Source organism: Schistocerca americana, chromosome 4, assembly GCF_021461395.2.
Source record: "Schistocerca americana isolate TAMUIC-IGC-003095 chromosome 4, iqSchAmer2.1, whole genome shotgun sequence".
Taxonomy (NCBI): Eukaryota; Metazoa; Arthropoda; class Insecta; order Orthoptera; family Acrididae; genus Schistocerca; species Schistocerca americana.
This window is the reverse complement of record NC_060122.1, coordinates 313,741,717-313,760,869: the sequence shown is the minus strand read 5'-3', so window position 1 is coordinate 313,760,869 and position 19,153 is coordinate 313,741,717. Positions and strand designations below refer to the sequence as shown.

At 35.0% G+C, this 19,153-nt stretch overlaps 1 protein-coding gene across 1 annotated transcript in view; it reads left to right on the top strand.

The window, feature by feature from the left end:
* Positions 1–15,502, top strand: part of LOC124613444 — a 61,489-nt gene extending 45,987 nt beyond the window's left edge. Inside the window, exon 5 of the mRNA XM_047142146.1 lies at positions 15,271–15,502. Coding sequence (XP_046998102.1) covers positions 15,271–15,316 — 46 coding nt within the window. The 3' untranslated portion in view covers positions 15,317–15,502. The remainder of the gene's footprint in view (positions 1–15,270) is intronic.
* Positions 15,503–19,153: the final 3,651 nt, after the last annotated feature.

The following is a 19,153-nucleotide window of genomic DNA, read 5'->3' as shown; positions in this document are numbered from 1 at the left end:
TTGTTATTCTGTGCAGCTAGCCGGTTGGACTTGAGAGTCACCTTTCTTGATTACTGGATTGAATAGAATTTGTGGAAACAAGTTTTTAAATATTTTCCGTTAATTTCTTTTTAAAATTTAATAAAAGTCTTTCAAGGCTTGAAGATATAAATTTACACATCTCAATAAACCTCATATTCAAATTTTCTGTCTTATTTCCAAAGCTAATGTATCTGTCCTCATTGTTTGTTATTAAATGATATCCATTCTATCATAACCAAGTTCTTTTACAAACCAATGAGAATCATATCATGAGAGACTGTGTAAACAAATTGGAAGAAAAACTTGAATATTTTAGGTTTATATTACAATTCAAACATAACAGATCTATAGATTTTTCATAATGATATCTACATAATGAGCATATATTAGAACTTGTATGTCTTGTTTGTTCTTCAGACATTAATCATCTCATTACTTCAAAATTTCAGAATAAGTTCTTACAATTTCTTCATTTTTCATACATTTAATAATTTTTCTTTAAAATTGAAGTGCATCAAACACTTATCAGAAATAAGTTTTACTCCTTCATGTTTTGTAATTTGACTCAAATCAAACATACATAAATTTCTGATAAAACAGTAGTTTGAGTTACCTCTATTCTTAAAATAAAGGAGATTAACATGTTTTTTCTTTTTCATTTTGTTATTTTCCATCAAATGAATAAATATTAATAGTTACATTAAATATATTCTTTTTCTTATATTATCAGCCTCTGCAGGAAATTCAAAATTCTCAAATATTTGATTAAGACAAAGAGCAACATTTTTATATTTTGTGGTTCTATCCACATTTTTATTTACTGGGTATAAATCTAATTTGACAGACCACAGAAAAGCTTTTTGATTATTATTTTTTACAATAACATCGACTTCCTCATTTTTCATTGTTTCTGGTGACTCAGCATAAGACAAGCCCTTAATGGAATGCATCTATTAATTCCTAATTGCAAGAAAATAGTTCTATTTAATTACCACTATTTCCTTGTGTTTGAAAATTAGACATTTGTGATTAAATATTTTGTTTACCACTCTTAAATTTTTAAGTAATTCTCTCTTTTTCTTTAATTCTACAGTTTTGAGTTCGAAATCTAAATTCCAAAATATTCCCACATGCATGCATTCTGTACACAAATAAGTTTAAAATTTAATTTCAACCATTGATATATTTTTTAGAGAATATTTCATAGTTTTCATAATTTTTGGTTTTGAAACATTTAAGAAGCAAGTTTAAATTGTTCTTGAAATTTATAGTTAGTGGTCTGTAGCAAATACTTTAGCAGCTGGTTAGTCTCTACTTGTTCTTCTGCTTCTTAAATTCTGAAATACTTCAGTAGAAAAAGAAACTATTTTTTTCTGGTGGTTTACTTTCATTATTTTGAAAATTGTAAAAATCATATCCAACTTTAGAATAAAATAATAGTTTCCAAAGATTTCTACTCTGATGTCTATTAAGAAATGTAATTAGATCAGCTTTATTTAATTTAATACATCGAATTAAATTATTACTTCTATAATAACCACAAAGTGAGGAAGTCGTGAATTGGTCTATTTTAGTCTCTTACTTAATATAAAGATTTTTGTTAAGGGCTTTTAAAAAGACTCAACCAAATTACTTATTTTGTATATTCTTAAGTACGTTTTGTCCATTTACTTGTATGTTTGTCTGTACACAATGGATTTGGGTAAAGTAATCTAAATATTTATGACAATCAACACCTTCTTTGGTGTGTTGCTGGTCTCAGTCTGTTGTTCATCATTTGTACAGAATCATTTTTTCCACAAACAGAAGGAATTCTTTTACACTTGTAAAGTCTTATTGGGTATTCCTTTATACATTGCCTACACATTGTTCTATAACCATATTTTGTGTGTTTCTGTGGAGTAATATTGTGAGTTGACTTCCCAGTTTTTCAGTATTTACATGACTTCCATTAATATAGCAAATTTTTTACGAAATTTAAAAATGTATTTGTTCTCGATTTTGCAATGTATTTTTAAGAGGAACTGGAACGATCTATCTTAATTTTAGCAAATAGAAGGAACAATGTTTCTAAAACCATTAAACATATTGCTCTGAAATTTGGACTGCATGTTCAGTGAATATTTCTCTACAAAGTTATAATGCCATGTTAAGAAATATTTATTGGTTTTTGTTTCAGAATTTTTTTAAACAGATGCTTATTTTTTCTCTAAAATTTTGCACTTTTTCATCTATAACCCTTGAATTATACAATATGTTTTTACAATTTCTTATAAAAATGAAGGTAAATAAGTAAACAATATTGTGTATAAATTTCATTGATATACTGTTAGCAGTTTTTGAGAAAATGTTCCTCAAAAATGAAAATTTTAAAATTATGGAAAATGGCATCCGAAGTTTTTTAATACATTCCTGTCCCATATGAAGGATTATCCGCATATTCTTCTTTTTGCAGTGTTAGTTTCCTTCTCACTGGTCTTTTCTTCCCTTTTGCTGCATGTTGTTGGCTTTTGTCTCTTCTTCCTGCAACTCTTAGTCTTTCTTCATCCAGTAGGCACATTGTGGAAATGGTGTTGTGTCCAGGTTGGAAACCTAAACGTTTCAGCACATCATATTTCATAATGTTTCCTTCACTGTATGTTGCCACTGCATCATACACTCCAAAATGCAATGTTTTTATCTGTACAAACACTCTTTTGGGAATTCAAATCCAAATTAAGTTACTTACACTTTCATTTAGATTTTGTGTTTTCCTGTGTAAACACTTTTCCAATAAACCTGGCTGTGATAAATCTCTGAATATGGGCTGAATTACATCTATTACAGCATTTGGTAAACTGTTTTTATGGGCATATTCCTTTCCTGATTGATACTTACACCTTGAGTCATCACCTGTGGGGCACAGTGCATGTTGTGGGTGCACATTCGTTGATGGAGAAAAAAAAATGATGCCCATACTGCTCTCCTCATATGCTCAATGCTTCCTGTATTTTAACTAATTGCACACCCATAATACCTCTGCAATCTATAAATTGCTTCATTTGTCAATCTTCCTTGGAGGAGTCTTACCATCACTAAGCTTCTGGGATCTTCATGTCTGGTTTATTTTGTGCAAGCAAGCCCCCATGCACTTCTGCACATGTCCAATGAACTCCTGTTTTTTAATGTGAATTTAATTGCCATAATGTTTGAGTTCCTCTACAGCTTTATATCCCTTAGAATCACCATCTCCTAGTTAGTTCGTGTATCATACATTATACCACTCCTTTGATCTGGAAAATGTTAATTTCACTCCCTCTACTTCTATTGCTCGACTCGTGGCATGAAAGTTTGCTTCACAACTTTTAATACGTTCGTCCTTGGTATTGCCCTTACATCTAAAATGTTTTGAGAGAATAGCAACATGAATTACTTTGCAGCTGTGTCCACTGGTAGCTGTCACAACTCAATTTAGAGATTTATGACCTCTACATGGCCATAATCGATCTAAACCAGCAATTAAATCTCTACAATTCCCTTTATCTGTCACAGTTTCTCCAACTGCTTTCTTCATTGTTGCTTGAAAAATATCTCCAGCAGAAGATCCCACCAACTCATTATAAAATCCAAACTTGGTTGGTAGTTTTGGCAAGTTCATAATTCCACATAACACTGTCCCTGCAGCACTGCCCTTGCCAATGCAACGCAAGCCATACATTAGCCTAACATTTATATCATACACCTTCTGTCCACTATTACTATTATGAGGAATACTGTTAGAATTAGAAAACGAAACTTCTGGATCACATTTGTTACGCTTCAATAACATTTTACATGCAAAAACAAATGTGTGAAGTTATTTTCAATTCCAGTCCTCTTTCTTTGCAAACTTGGCATAATGCGTTATGTTTCAAAATATTAGAGAGCAAGAGAATGTTACTTATTTCATTCACATAATTACTGTCACTTTCATAGTTTTCAAAGTTTTCTTTGCTGTCACAAAATTTCTTACTGGAAGAATTTCTATCACATTTATTTGGAGTAGTCGGTGAAGCAGTCTGGGCAGCACCTCCCTTCGAAACAACAAAAGATTTCTTCTTCTACTCATTGAGCCTTTTCTTAAACACTCGACTGCTGTAACGGGGCATATTGATATCCACAAACCAAATACGTAAAACAGGTATGAGCAAAATTCGTCAAATACGCAAAATTGAACAGCTAAACAACACAAACCAAACTCCACAAGTCAACACACACGGTATAGAGTTTAAGTTTACCGGTAGGAACAGTTACTTGTCACAGAGATAAAGCCATACAACGTTGGAAAACAAAACACTGTCTAATTCCGCAAAGATACCCTTTTGCCAGCCAGCGAGCGGCTCTGTCAGAGGTGACACACCAAGTCGCTTCAACTGTTTATGTGGTGCGTCAACTTTGCAGCAATAAAAAACACAGAATTCGTTAGAGGGGTGGAGCTTGATTTGTGTTATTCAGAAGATTCCAATAATTTGATAATGAAAAAAGCCCAAAAAAGATTAATTTTGTCATTTTCTTTGTTCTGGCTCGCCTTAATACAATTGTTACCTCAGGAATTAATGTTCATTTACTGCAATCAGTACCAAGTAGTGACAAATCTCTTGTACCAGCTCTAACTCCATTAAAGCACTCAATGCAGAATTCGTTCCACTAGGCATTCCTGGAAATTTTCAAGTTGTAACTCTTTGTGTTTTACATTTAAAATCGCATTCATTTATCTCCACATAGGAAAGTTCATTATCGAATAAATGTGTTCACTTTTAGTAAGCATTGACTACACCATTTAATAAATAATTTTTTAGATAATCCTATACTAGATATCCTGAAATTGAGGATATTCTGAAATTAATTGCAATTTATATGTATTGTATCATCAACAAATAACAAAACTTCACCACAATGTCTTTGATATACTCCATCTATTTTTTATAAATCTTGATGTAAGAATGGTAACCAGTTAGTTATTAAACTTCCTGGCAGATTAAAACTGTGTGCCCGACCGAGACTCGAACTCGGGACCTTTGCCTTTCGTGGGGCAAGTGCTCTACCATCTGAGCTACCGAAGCATGACTCACGCCCAGTACTCACAGCTTTACTTCTGCCAGTATCTTGTCTCCTACCTTCCAAACTTTACAGAAGCTCTCCTGCGAAACTTGCGGAACTAGCACTCCTGAAAGAAAAGATACTGCGGAGACATGGCTTAGCCACAGCCTTAGGGGATGTTCCCAGAATGAGATTTTCACTCTGCAGCGGAGTGTGCGCTGATATGAAACTTCCTGGCAGATTGAAACTGTGTGCCCGACCGAGACTCGAACTCAGGACCCGAGTTCTAGTCTCGGTCGGGCACACAGTTTTAATCTGCCAGGAAGTTTCATATCAGCGCACACTCCTCTGCAGAGTGAAAATCTTATTCCAGTTAGTTATTAATTATGATTTCACATCTTTACCTATCGAAATCCACTTCTGATAAAAATATATAAACATCCATCTGTAAGTAGTAAGTGATCAACATGGTTCCATGATTCAGTCCATTCAGATGACATACTGGTACAGTTTTTGGTATAATTCATTGTGTTGATGTTATTGCAGCATACGAGCTGTGAATAGCATTAATAGCACCTTGAGTAAATACTAATTTTGAATCATTATGGCAAGAATACATTATTGCTTCATAGTCATCACTGTGTTCTAGACCTAATGAATGACCAATTTCATGAACTAGAACTTCAGATAGACTTGATTTAGCTTATGGCATGTTCCCATCGATCTCCAAATACCACAACTATTTGTTATCTATATGTATTTCCACTGGATCATTTCTCATATCTGTAAAAAATTCACCACCAGCATTACCTTTTCCATGTAGGTGTTCTGAACAATGGCGACAACATATCTCACAACTATGTACTCGTTTTTTATTTGTTATTTAAATATTGTTATCCTTATGAAAACCGAATGTCAATATACTTCTGCTATAATTGAAATGTTGCCTTTGTTATATGGAATACTGTCCTGGTTGCATATTTGTAATGCCATTTTATATGTTTGTCATTCCATTTATACATATTGGTTCTATAGTCAGTATTTATATCTCATACATCACTTATAGGTTTATTTATAAAGTATGGAGTCTCCTCACTTAACTAAGCATTTATTTCAAGGTTGTGTGTGTCCTGAAACATCATTAATGCTTATCTCAATACAACATAAATCGGTTCAGGTTTTTCCCCTGTTGCTGGAATATTCAAAAAATCATTTAAACGTGTTATTGCTGTCTCCTATCGTCTCCAGTTACTATTTTGACAAACAATAAATGTATAAGTTTCTTGATTTATATATAATTAAAAATGTTATATCTCATAAAAATTATTTTTATTAAATGGAGTCAGTCGCAGAGCTCTTCAACAACAAGCTTACATATAATAAAAAGGAAGTGTTTATGATCATTGATGACAAAAGAAATCCATGGTATTAGCCAAAAGATGTAGCTGAGACATTACAATAAAATTAAATAAATGAAACATTTAAAAACAGTGATGATGAAGATAACATATTTTAAAATTCAGAAAAATTGGGACAGGTTAAAATGAAATGAAAAATCAACTATTTTTATCAATGAAGTAGACCTCTATTCTTTAATTTTAAAATCACAAAAGGGAGAAGTCAAACAATTCAAAAAATAGGCTATGTATGAAATACTGCTATCATTTCATAAAGATGGAGAGTATAAAAGAAAAGAAATGTATTAAAGCGTAGTTGCTCACTTAGAAAATTTAAATAATGCTAAAGATGAAGGAATCAGAATGAGAGATGACATATAGAACATTTAATTGAATTGGTTGATAATGTTGTAGAAATAGTACAAGAGAGAAACAGAGGAACAGGTACACTATTACCTTCTGATGATCCTCAAATAGTCCATCAGAATTTGAGAGCAACTTTTATTCATTTCAAAATATTTGATATAAGCTTTGGGCATAATTGTTTTGTCATTATAGTGCATAGAAGAAGTTTGAAAAGGCAAATGTATAGAACTGAGGATAAGCAACCATATTGTGAAGAAATGTTTAAACTTAATTATGATCCCAGTTCAGTGAATTTATTTGGAAGAATGAAAGTAACTTCAAGAATTGTTTGATTCCACAATTACTTCAATATATTGCATGAGTAAACGCAAGAATAATTGATGAATGCCATAATAAATCCTCATTACTTATAACAATTTCTCATCCTGCAAATTTTTTAACAATACTTCTACACACTGGACAAGAACAACTATCTACTAACCATTTACCAAAACATTCTTTATGAAATGAATGATTATTTTGTTTTTACATGTTGATTATTTTGATCTGTTAAGGATATAGAACAATATTCATCTGTAGTATATTATATTACATAAGGTTTTCTTTATTTTTCTTATCAATTATTCATATAAATTTCGAAAGTTTAAAACATTATCCCAGTTAACTTTATTCTAAATCCCATTATAAAATCGTGAGTCATTATTTGTTCAACTGTCATATTATCCCATTTTAACTTGTTTTGAAATTCTCTTATAAATTCTTCAGAAATGTTTTGTGACACTTGTATAGTCTGTCAGTCAAATTTGTTATGAAATTATCTCATAAAATTTTCTAACAACTGTTTCCATCTGATATTGGATACCATTCTATTTTGTCTTCAAATTCTCATATAAAATATGCAGATACTGTTTGCTTGAGTGATACAGTACACCAGCCTAATGTGTCCTGAAATTTTTATATGAAGTTTTCAAACAATTTTTATCACTTTGATATTCCTTCCTAGTTTATTTTGTATTGTAATATCTGCTACAAAATTTTGTTAGTTTTTGATATCTTTATATATGGCGGCAATTTAGTTTGTCCTGAAATTCTTTTGTAAATCTTCACAAATTTTTTAATATGTTAATATATAAGTCCAGTCTAATTTATCTTTAATTTCTCTCTTGAATTATGTTCAATCAAATCAAGGAAATGAATTTTTCTTTATTATGTAATTAACACAATTTTCTCCAAATATTTCATGTGTTAAATACAATTCATATAATCGTACAAAATTTAAATTTTTTGACATAATGTGAATCATTCATGTATGTAGTTCTTCCTTAGCATTTCATTCATTCACATCATAGTTACTGTTGTTATTGCTAATATTCTATTATTGTTACTGCTAATAAGATCAACAAGTTGGTGCTTTGTCATTTTAGAATAACTTTCTTTTCCTTGTTGTTTTGCTCTAGCTTCTAATGTGCTTACTTTTAGCCTCTCCATTTATTTTTGTGAACAAAAATATAAAACTATCCGATTCCAAAAAATGGATATTTTTGTTAAGAAATGTAAATGTTTTTTAAATGGAGCCAGTTCCAGATACAGCTAATAATGAATCATCATTATTGTTATTCAGGAGAAAAACTATCATGTAAAGTTAGGTTTTGATCCAAACATATTTGGATTTCTTTAGTTGAAAAGAAAAATGTTTTTTAATATTTCTTTATGGTATTCCAGAGGAAGTATCATCTGAAGAACTTACAATGTTCAAAATTGTAGTGTCAACTAATGATATTTTATACTTCATTTATGAAGTTTTTCAGGTGGTCAAAATTTGTGCACTGACAATGATGTAGATTTTCATGATCATTAAATAAATTATGAGAATGTTGTACAGAAAAATTATATCATATTTGTTGCAAAAACATCACATTGAATGACTACCCATTTCTTGAAGAAAAACTGACCACAAATTTAAGTTGTTGCTTGCCTGATTTTATAGCATACATAAACAAAAAATATTTCTCTTCCATTTAGACTGTAAAAATAATTCACATTCTCAGTTGTTAATTGATCTTTGAATGTGGATAATCATCATCAGGGTAACAATCAGATATAAAATATGAAATTGTTAATTTTCTTATTCATATGGTATTTTGTTAATGACAGGAAAATAAATTTATTAAATGGAATGAATTCCAACCACATCAACTTCAGAAAAATATTAGGATTGTTCAAACAGTAACTGATGGAGAGACTAATCCATGCTTTAAAGCTAAGGATGTTGTACAAACTTTAGAATATAATCAAATACATAGGGCATTTATGTATATTGAAGCAGATAACAAAAAAATTTTGAAAATTCATGACCAGCCATCTTGGCTACTCTGTCTTATAATGAAAATAATAACACATTCATTAATAAACCTTATGCAAGAGGGCGAGTGCCAATACCCCCTTAACACACAATGAAAGATAATCACTGTATTTAACAATGGATCTTGTCTGACGTCTTTAACCTTTCAACTGCTCTGGATGTGTTAATGCATGCACCTTTGTACCTGTCCCTGTGGGCTCTGAATCTGTTTATGTGCACCACCAGGTCTTCTACCTACACATAGAGACACTCAGAATACCAGGTGGAAGGACTGGTGGCACATGTAAACACGTTCAGAGCACACAGGGACAGGTACATAGGCACATGCGTTAACACGTCCAGAACAGTTAAAGGGTTCATTTTATGGTCTAAAAAAGCAGAACCCAAACAGTACAGAACAGCATAAAAATGAATACAGAAATGTGAGTTGGTGTTGGGTTGGGTTGTTTGGGGGAGGAGACCAGACAGCAAGGTCATCAGTCTCAACAGATTAGGGAAGGGTGTAGAAGGAAGTTGGCTGTACCCCTTTCAAAAGAACTATCCTGGCATATGCCTGGAGTGATTTAGGGAAATCACAAATACGAAGGGGAGTATTTAAACCCTTAAGTTTTAATGAAAAACATATTTATGTATACTTAATTTTTATTAAAAAATAAAAAATATAATAATGATAATTTTACATTGAATGAAGGCAATTCCAAACACATCCACCCTGATGAATTAATTTCTGAATGGATAATAAAAAGAAGTTCTTGTGATAATTGACATAAAGGATAATTAGTGGTTTAAAGCTAAAGATGCTACTGAAATATTTTAATATGAGAAACCTCAAAATTCTTTGAAATCACATATAGATGAAGAAAATGTGATATATTTTTCTGATTTTAAAAAGGTCCTTTTAAAATGTACATTCTCAAACAATATTTATCAGTGCATCTGGACAATACAAGCTGAGGTTTAGATGAAATATACCTCTTGTTGAAAAATTTACTAAATGGGCAACTAAAGAAGTTTTAGCTTCAGGTAGAAAACACTGTCAAAATGAACTTCAATGAACAATTGAAAACTTACTAGAACAAATTGAAGCTTTAGAAACTGATAAAGAAATGGCTGCTTGTGTGATGAATAAAAGGAGAGAAGAAATCACAAAATTAAAAAGACAAGGGGAAGTGCTTGTAGAACAAAGGATTGAATTTCAACCACATGTAACTTTACCAATGAAAGATATTAATTTGAGAAATATGTTTGCTATTCTAGGATTATTTGATTGTGAATATGAGTAACACACCTTCAAATGGTGAAGATATAATAAGAATAGAATACAATCCTTACTCAGTCAACTTGCATAATAAAATGAAATAGGAGTTGAAATAAAATATTAAATTTTACAGAAATTACTTTTAATTTATTAATGGATATACTGAGCATCAACTTTTACAAGACATAAGAAATCTTGTACAAAATTATTTTATTTTTATTAATGCAACTATTATTGAATTATCAAATCCCAAACATTTAACAAAAAGTTTATCACATTTCTATTTCAAAACTGATTCAACAAGTTATACATCAGGATATTTTGTTTTCTGTAATTCTTAGTCAAAAAATTTGCTTCAATATCTTCCAATTTATATGTATCTAGATCAGAATGAATTACATCTTTAATTTCAAACATTTCTGTTAACCGACTTGTTGTGCATCCTTTTTCAAAAATTCTTTTAATTTTACTAATTCCAACTTAATCTTCTATTTTAAATTATGCTTTATCCTGAGATACTTCTATTGGTTTCATTTTTTATTACTGTATGTTTTGTAATATTTAGAAACTAAATCTATTCGTTTATAATTACCTTGTGGAACAAATTTTTTCCACATTTGTTCTTCGAATGTTCTGTTAAATGTTTCTACTACAGATGCTTTTAATTCTGTAAAATTGGGTAGTGATTAATATTATATTTTTTCATCATTTCTGCAAAGTCTTGATTACAAAATTCCTTATCATTATCTCTTTTTACATTTCTTGTTGTCCGTTTTTTAAATATTTTTTCAAAAGCATCAGTTTTTTTCTGCAAGGTTTACAGGAGAGCTTCAGTGAAGTCTGGAAAGTAGGAGACGAGGTACTGGCGGAATTAAAGCTGTGAGGACGGGGCGTCAGTCATGCTTGGGTAGCTCGGATGGTAGAGCACATGCCCACAAAAGGCAAAGGTCCTGAGTTCGAGTCTCGATCCGGCACACAGTTTTAATCTGCCAGGAAGTTTCATATCAGCGCACACTCCGCTGCAGAGTGAAAATGTCATTCTAGAAACATCCTCCAGGCTGTGGCTAAGCCATGTCTCAGCAATATCCTTTCTTCCAGGAGTGCTAGTTCTGCAAGGTTCGCAGGAGAGCTTCTGTGAAGTTTGGAAAGTAGGAGACGAAGTACTGGTGGAATGAAATATGTGAGGACGAGGCGTGAGTCGTGCTTGGGTAGCTCAGATGGTAAAGCACTTGCCCGCAAAAGGCAAAGGCCTCGAGTTTGAGTCTCGATCCGGCACACAGTTTTAATCAGCCAGGAAGTTTGTGATATCAGCGCACATACCACTGCACAGTGAAAATCTCATTCAGACCTCCTGTCTAAAGGTTTACTCTGCATTACTTACGTTGTTGTCCACCTCGATAGATGAGTGGCGCCGACACAGTAGATCAGCATGTTTGGTCAGAGGGTGAGCTGCCCTCTGTGATAAAAAAAATTGTGAGTGTATGGATCAACAAAGAACTACAGCGTGTGTCATGGGACGTCCACCCCGAACAAATACAACGAACAAAATGAGAGTTAAAAAAAAAGTGGTCAGCACGACAGAATGCTATGCAAAGAGGCGTAGGTTCGATTCCCGGCGGAGTCAGAGATTTTTTCCAGTCAGGCACTGAGTGTTGTGTTGTCCTCATCATAATTTCATTCCCATCGACACGCAAGTCGCCGAAATGGCGTCAACTAAAAATACCTGCAGCAGGCGACCGGTCTACCCGACACGAGGCCCTAGCCACATGATATTTCATTTTCACTACGTTGCTGTTACTGCACTTAACGCTGCCATAGCCACAAGTAAGGAGACATCAAACAGATCTGTATCATCACACTTTGGCGCTGCAGTTAGCATATTTATATATCTTTCTTTGGTTTTAAGAATCTGTTCTCTATAAGCAAGGATACTATTGTACACTGCAATCTTGTCGTCCAGAATAAGTAAGTACCAGGAATAACCCCCTATTGCTGTTATGGAGTTGGTTTGCTTGCATACAGCAGCTATAGAGCCTTGTCGCAGGTCCACATACGATCAGGCAACAGCTACGAAAAGGATGTTGACCGTAGAGACTAGGATCAATTTTCAACAATTTCTTATTAGAAATACGATACTTTAGTACGATAACGATGTGTGGCAATATTTATATTCACTTGTACTGATCTGTCTGTGAACTCTAGTCTGGTAATGAATCCATTGAATAGTGAGCAACTGGTAGAATGTGTAGCTGGGCTTTTCCAGGCTGCGACTGATACTGTCGAACAACCACTGAGGCGCCCTCTCTGTGTCTGGCTGTGTTCCGTATCTGCTGGCGGACACAGCACCTTTCATTGGCTACTGAATGTCATTAAAAGGTACTTCTTTCCAACGAAACAGAAATGTTGCTTCTGTTCCAGTAAATGTGTCTTTGATTTACTGAAACACTTTCGAAATATTAAGGGTAATACGCTGATATGTCAAAACATTATGAGCACTGCCCATCGTGACGTTAAATGCCGCCTGGTTGTGTTGCGTGCACGTGACACAGTCACAAAAGTACGTAAACAGGGCAGACACGGACTGGGGAGTGCTCTAGCGGAAATATGGTATGAAAATGGGGAAATCCAATGTGATAAGCGATACCGACAAAGGGCAGATTTTTATTACACACAGTCTGTGAACGGGTGTGCCGAAAACGGCAAAGATGGTTGAACGTTCGTGTGCTATTATGAGCATCTAGGGTAATAGGTAGAGGGACAGTGAAAATACCACTAGGCGTTAAATGATTGGACATCCGTGACTCTTCACAGAACGTGCGGTTCGGAGGCTTGACTGCTCTGTAAAGTAGGGTAGATAGTGATCTGTGGCATCTCTGCCGAAACAGTACAAAACTGGTGTACGCACAAGTGTTTCGGAGCGCACAGTTCATCGTACATTATTGAAGATGGAACCACTACTACGTGTTCACGTGTTGACCCAACGACAGCGTCAATTACTGTTGCAGTGGGCGCGATATCGTCGGGATTCGACCGTTGATCAGTGAAAACGTGTCGGCTCTTTGTGTGAATGACATATTTGCTACAGTAAGTCAATGGTCCGAATCCCGTTACTGTGGTGCACGGAGGCTCGAAACGTGCAGCACGCCGTGGACGAAGCGTGGTGAGAGGGGTATTAACTATGGCAGATATTCTCCTGCGCTTGCATGGCACCTGTGATAATCATCGAAGACATACATGCTGACAGCTGCGAATCATCTCCATCCCTACATGCTTGATGTCTTCCCCGACGACAGTGTCATCTTTCAGCTGTATAATTGTCCTTGTCTAGAAAGCAGAAACGGGCTACAGTGGTTTGAGGGGTATTAACATGAAGTCACGTTGATGTCCCAGCGACCAAATTCGCCTAATGAACATCCTACTCAACACATGTGGATCTTCTTGGGACGTCATCACCGCGTATACAAATCGCGAATTACATGACCTGTGCGTAGACATGTAATGCCACATACCTCCACGAACCTACTGACAAACTATCGGATCCCTGATACACAGAATCAGTGACGTATTTCAATCCAAAGACGGACAAACAAGCTATTAAGCAGGTGTTCATAATGTTCTGACTCATTAGTGTGTTGAGTTGCGCTCTACCAAAACTACGGTCCGGTAGTTTTGTTACAAATGACGTAGTAGATGGTAGGATTACCGGTACTACTGATAGAACTGGGAGGCAAAGAAACATAAACCAACGTTTAAGAGAGAAAATGGGAGCCGACGACGTCTGTTTGTATTTTTGTATGTTTAGTAATTTGTTCTCCACATAATTAGTACCGCACATTACCCAGAGATAGTCCTCTGTGTATTATATATCCGTATTGAATATAAATTGCGGTTTATAAGTGGTAAAAATTTGTTGATCGCGTAACTTCTGCCCTTTTATGTAACCAAACCAATAACGTGCGAAGCAAGTGTAGTTTAAATGAACTAACGTAAAAGATTTATATAATTATTGTTGCTATTTTGTTCTCAATACAACATTTTTCACATGAACAAAGACAGCAGTTTACTGTTGTTATAAATGGAAAAATTGTTTATGACGAACAGAAACTTATTTCATACAAGTTCGAAGTGCTGAAGTGATATCTAATATATTTTTGTTTTGCTACTTTTTAGTTTACCTTTTTATTGAGGAAATTGCATTTTCTAGCGCTATATGATAAATTTATATTATTTTCTTTGTTTTTATTAGAACATCCCTCTTTTCAAGTTACAAGTAAACAATTTTCAAATAAAACTTGAATTAAATATAGAAAATTTCAGTGTGCCGTAAATACTGTTTATTCTGAATTAACAGACAGGAGGATAACTGTAGAACAAAAATGTTCCATTGTTTACCCAGCCCTTTATATATGCTCACTCAGTTTCTAGACAATTCACCGCTTCCAGTTTTTAGGGGAATCTAGTGAGACGCTGATCGCATATGTAAAGAAAGCGATCGTTATGAAGTACACCCGATTTGTATGCAGCACAGCCAACGGACTGGTAATGTAGGAACGATATTAAATGACCAAAAAAGAGAACTACCACAGTCTACACCTACTTGTGAAATCTGTGGTAGCCTACGATAGTTTTACAACTCTAGCAATATGACTTGGATTCCGATATGCATAGATGTAAGTTGAGATCAGTGATGAGGTAACAGCTAAAACTCGGACTTATGTAGAAACAGACACGAGCGCTATTCAGGATGTATGATTAAACGAACAGGCCTCCAAGTTTCCTGTGTCGTCATTGAAGTTTTTCTTTTGCAGCTGTGTTGAGACCACATCCACAACCATGGCGATTATGGGAATCTAACCGGTAGCTACGATATCACGAAGCAGCCACAACCCTGATTCGGAGCAGTCATCGTGTTCAGATGAAGTACGACAGTCGAGTGGATTGGCACCGTGTGCGATGTTGGTTTATCTCACATCCTGTGTCCACTGAGAGTGTGTCTTCACTTTTGCCCAATCAAGGGCCGTAATTATTTATTTTAGCTAAAATCGTTAATTTATCAAAGTATATTATTTAAAGTATACGAAATAAATTATTTCATTATTTTTATGTCTGTGTAGGATATGTTTACAAATATTGCCGTTAAACATCGGAAACCAAAACATTATGCCTTGCTTCATTTTCTCTTACTGAAGATGGACGATGTTAGTGGAAACAGAAGACTAGGGAACCTCCTGCAAGAACGTAGTTAACTAATTGAAAAATGAAAAAATGCATGGCTGACGTCGTGTTTAAATGGAAATGGTGGATGCTGGAAGTAATAAAATCAGCGCACACTCACTTCAGAGTGAAAATTCATTGTGGAAATAACTCTCCAGGCTGCGGCTAAGCCTTGTCTGCACAATATCCTTTCTTCCAGGAATTCTGGTCTGGCAAGGTATGCACGACAACTTCTTTGAAGTTTGGAAGGCAAGACACTGGCGGAAGTGAAGCTGTAAGGGGGAGTCGTGAGTCATTTCGGGATAGTTAAGTCGGTAGAGCACTTGTCCGTGAAAGACAAAGGTCCCAGGTCCGAGTCCCTATTCGGATCACAGTTTTAATCTGACAGGAATTTCGAGTCACTGGTAGTCTATATTACCTAAGTTTCCAGCTGTCCATAGCTAAACAGAAATCCTTATCTGATATTGTGAGGTAGTGATGAAGTAGCCATTGAAATCACGTAAAAATGGTTCAAGAGAAACTACATATACTAAATTTTCCTTTGCATCACACACCCAAAATGACAACAGTCCAGTAAAATTGTTTTCTTTCCTCAGCACGCAGCATAGCTCAGAATTCACAGTTCTTCCAACTCATGGTTAAACATGAACCGGATCAATCAGATATCAATCAGACATTGAGTTTAATGTCCTACGCACCACACTGTTTTTACTACAAGCGGCACACAAAAACTTGGTAAACTGGAGCGGGACGAGACATTACTTGTCTAATTTTCACCGAAGGCTCAAATTTGTTTAGTGAAAATCAAGTGCGCCCACGGTAACTTAAAAGTTCCGTCTCAGTTGGACCGAATCTTCTTTTGTTATAGATGATGAGAATGATTCAGGTCTGGTATGCGGGCCACATCTACCGCTTCCATCTGTTGAGGGAATCGGAGTGTTCACGTGTAGACTCAATGTCAGTGACAAGATCAGAGGTTTCTCTCCGTTTTGCGATTGATGTCACTGTCGAGAGGCTCCGCTCAGTTCGTGTGTGCTCATACGTGTTGAGGTGAATAATTTCTGTGTTGTTTCTCCTTGCTTTTCTGTTCTGCGTGTTCTTCGGTCTATTTGACATTAATAATGCCAAATTGGGGTGTCGCTTTACGTGTAAACTACATTCAGATAAATATTAATAATTTTCTCAAATATCCAGAGACATATTACCTGTGGGTTCAGCTCTTTAGAAGATCTCATGGCGACAACGCTAAAGCTGCTACTGTCTGTAGCATAATTTTAAAGATCGCCAGGCCGGATTATTGAAACTCACACAGATGAAGATCCTAAAGTGGACTGCAAGGCGTACACTGTACCTTTTGCATTACAGCCGTTCATACTGCTGCTCCATTCTCTACTCAATAGGCTTCATGAAAAAAAAATTGCTTTGTATAATCGCAGGCGCTTCACTTAGTTGCTAATATCACTGCTAGTGTGTAATTTAGGACCCGTTAAACACAAGATTATTTTGTTCAGGCACTTATTTGGAACATATCACCAAAGTTTATTGTTCAGTTTATTTTCTTCTAAGAACAGTTGTTGCAGTTTGCTACGCAGCTCGTAAGCTAACGTATGACATATTTTATCTTAGTTAAGTAATGTTACATCGCATTTTCACTGAACTAGTTTCTTTCCTTTTATTCATAAATCTAATATTAACCATTTTCATCTCTGAAAACGGAGGTACTCTGGAGATGTACTAGTTTAAAATCTTTTATCCTACAAAAATTAAAATTTCACTGCACCACATACTTATCTTTGTAACAGAAGAAAAGGGGTTTCTGAAATAAATAATAAAAATTTTGTAAAAACTCGAAAATGTATGGTTAACACACTAGATAGACTTCATCTACGTAGAAAAAAGTGGAGCAAAGGAAAGAAACAGAAAAAGGCCGTAGAGAAGTGAAATTAAATCGGTGCCATGCCTGCATTTTGGTTAGGTGTGACGATTAATCTCAAGCGACTATATAACTGTGCATGTGTCAGGTAATGGGAATTGTGACGTTTTCTTGTTACTTCACATCTGCGTGCAAAAGTGTTAAACACTATTGATGACTGTGACTAGGCTGACCAGACGTCCTAGTTTTGCCAGGACAGTACTGGATTTCACATAAATGTCCTCGCGTCCGGAGAAGATCTTTCGGGACACACAGTTGTCCCGGTTTTTAATCGAGAATCAAAATGCGTCCAATATGTTTCTCATTTAACTAAATATTTGTGAAAAAACATGTTTTCTAGACGTTGAAAGTTATAGAAATACATATTTTCACAATACCCTCCTACAAGGCCTACAACATTTTGTTGAACTCGTCTTATGCCTAAGGAAATTGTAAGAGGTATGTTGAAAAGAAAAGCAGATATTACTTACCCCCGCCTCGAATTTGCCTTCCCGCCACTTTATTTACAAGTAAAACCAAAACCGAAGCCGGTATAAACGAGTATCACTTGAACCATTTCTCCTAACGGGACCGTAACCATGTGGGAAAAGGAAGCATTGCGGTGGGTACTAGCAGTGCTTATTGAATATCGTTTGGTATATACGCATGCTTGCCCTAAGAGTCAGCGCTCAAACGAGATCGTAAATTTTACTATGAAATGTATAATTTGGGTCCGATTACTGACTAGTAATATCACACAGTTTTTAGAGTTGAAAAATTGTACCCAAGGACATAGTTGGTGACTAAACACTGCAGAAAATACATCCAAGCTATTAAAATGAAAAAGTATGTATCAGTCTTTTTTATTTCTGAAGAAATTTTCAGTTATCTGTAATGTCCATACACGTTCCTTTCCAATTGACAAAATGAAGATATATTCTTGCTATGGGTTTTTCAGCTGCTACGCCATCATAGACCTATAATCTACTGTTATCTGAAACTTTCTGGCAGATTAAAACTGTGTGCACAGTTTTAATCTGCCAGGAAGTTTCATATCAGCGTACACTCCGCTGCAGAGTGAAAATCGCATTCTACTATTATTTGTTTAGCATTATCACGGTAACTGACAAGAAAGGTAAGCGTAAATGTAGTAATGAAGTCAAGTATAAACACAAGTCTCCCGGTTTTTTCTCTTTGAGATCTGGTCATCCTAACTGTGATGCAGAAAATGCATTTAACGCCCAGTTCAAATGTTGAAATTTGTATGAATTCCTAAGGGACCAAAGTACTGAGGTCATCGGTCCCGAGCCCGCCGCTGTGGCCGAGCGATTCTAGGGGCTTTAGTCCTCATATAGAACGTTTATTTCAGTGGTAATGACAGTAATAACAACAACAATAAAACTCTTCACAATGTAGGACATTTAACATGTTTCTTAATTTTCTCCCTGATGACAAGCAGAAGGTTAAGACATAACACATGGCCGGCTGGTGTGGCCGAGCGGTTCTAGGCGCTTCAGTCTGGAACCGCGCGACCGCTACAGTCGCAGGTTCGAATCCGGCCTCGG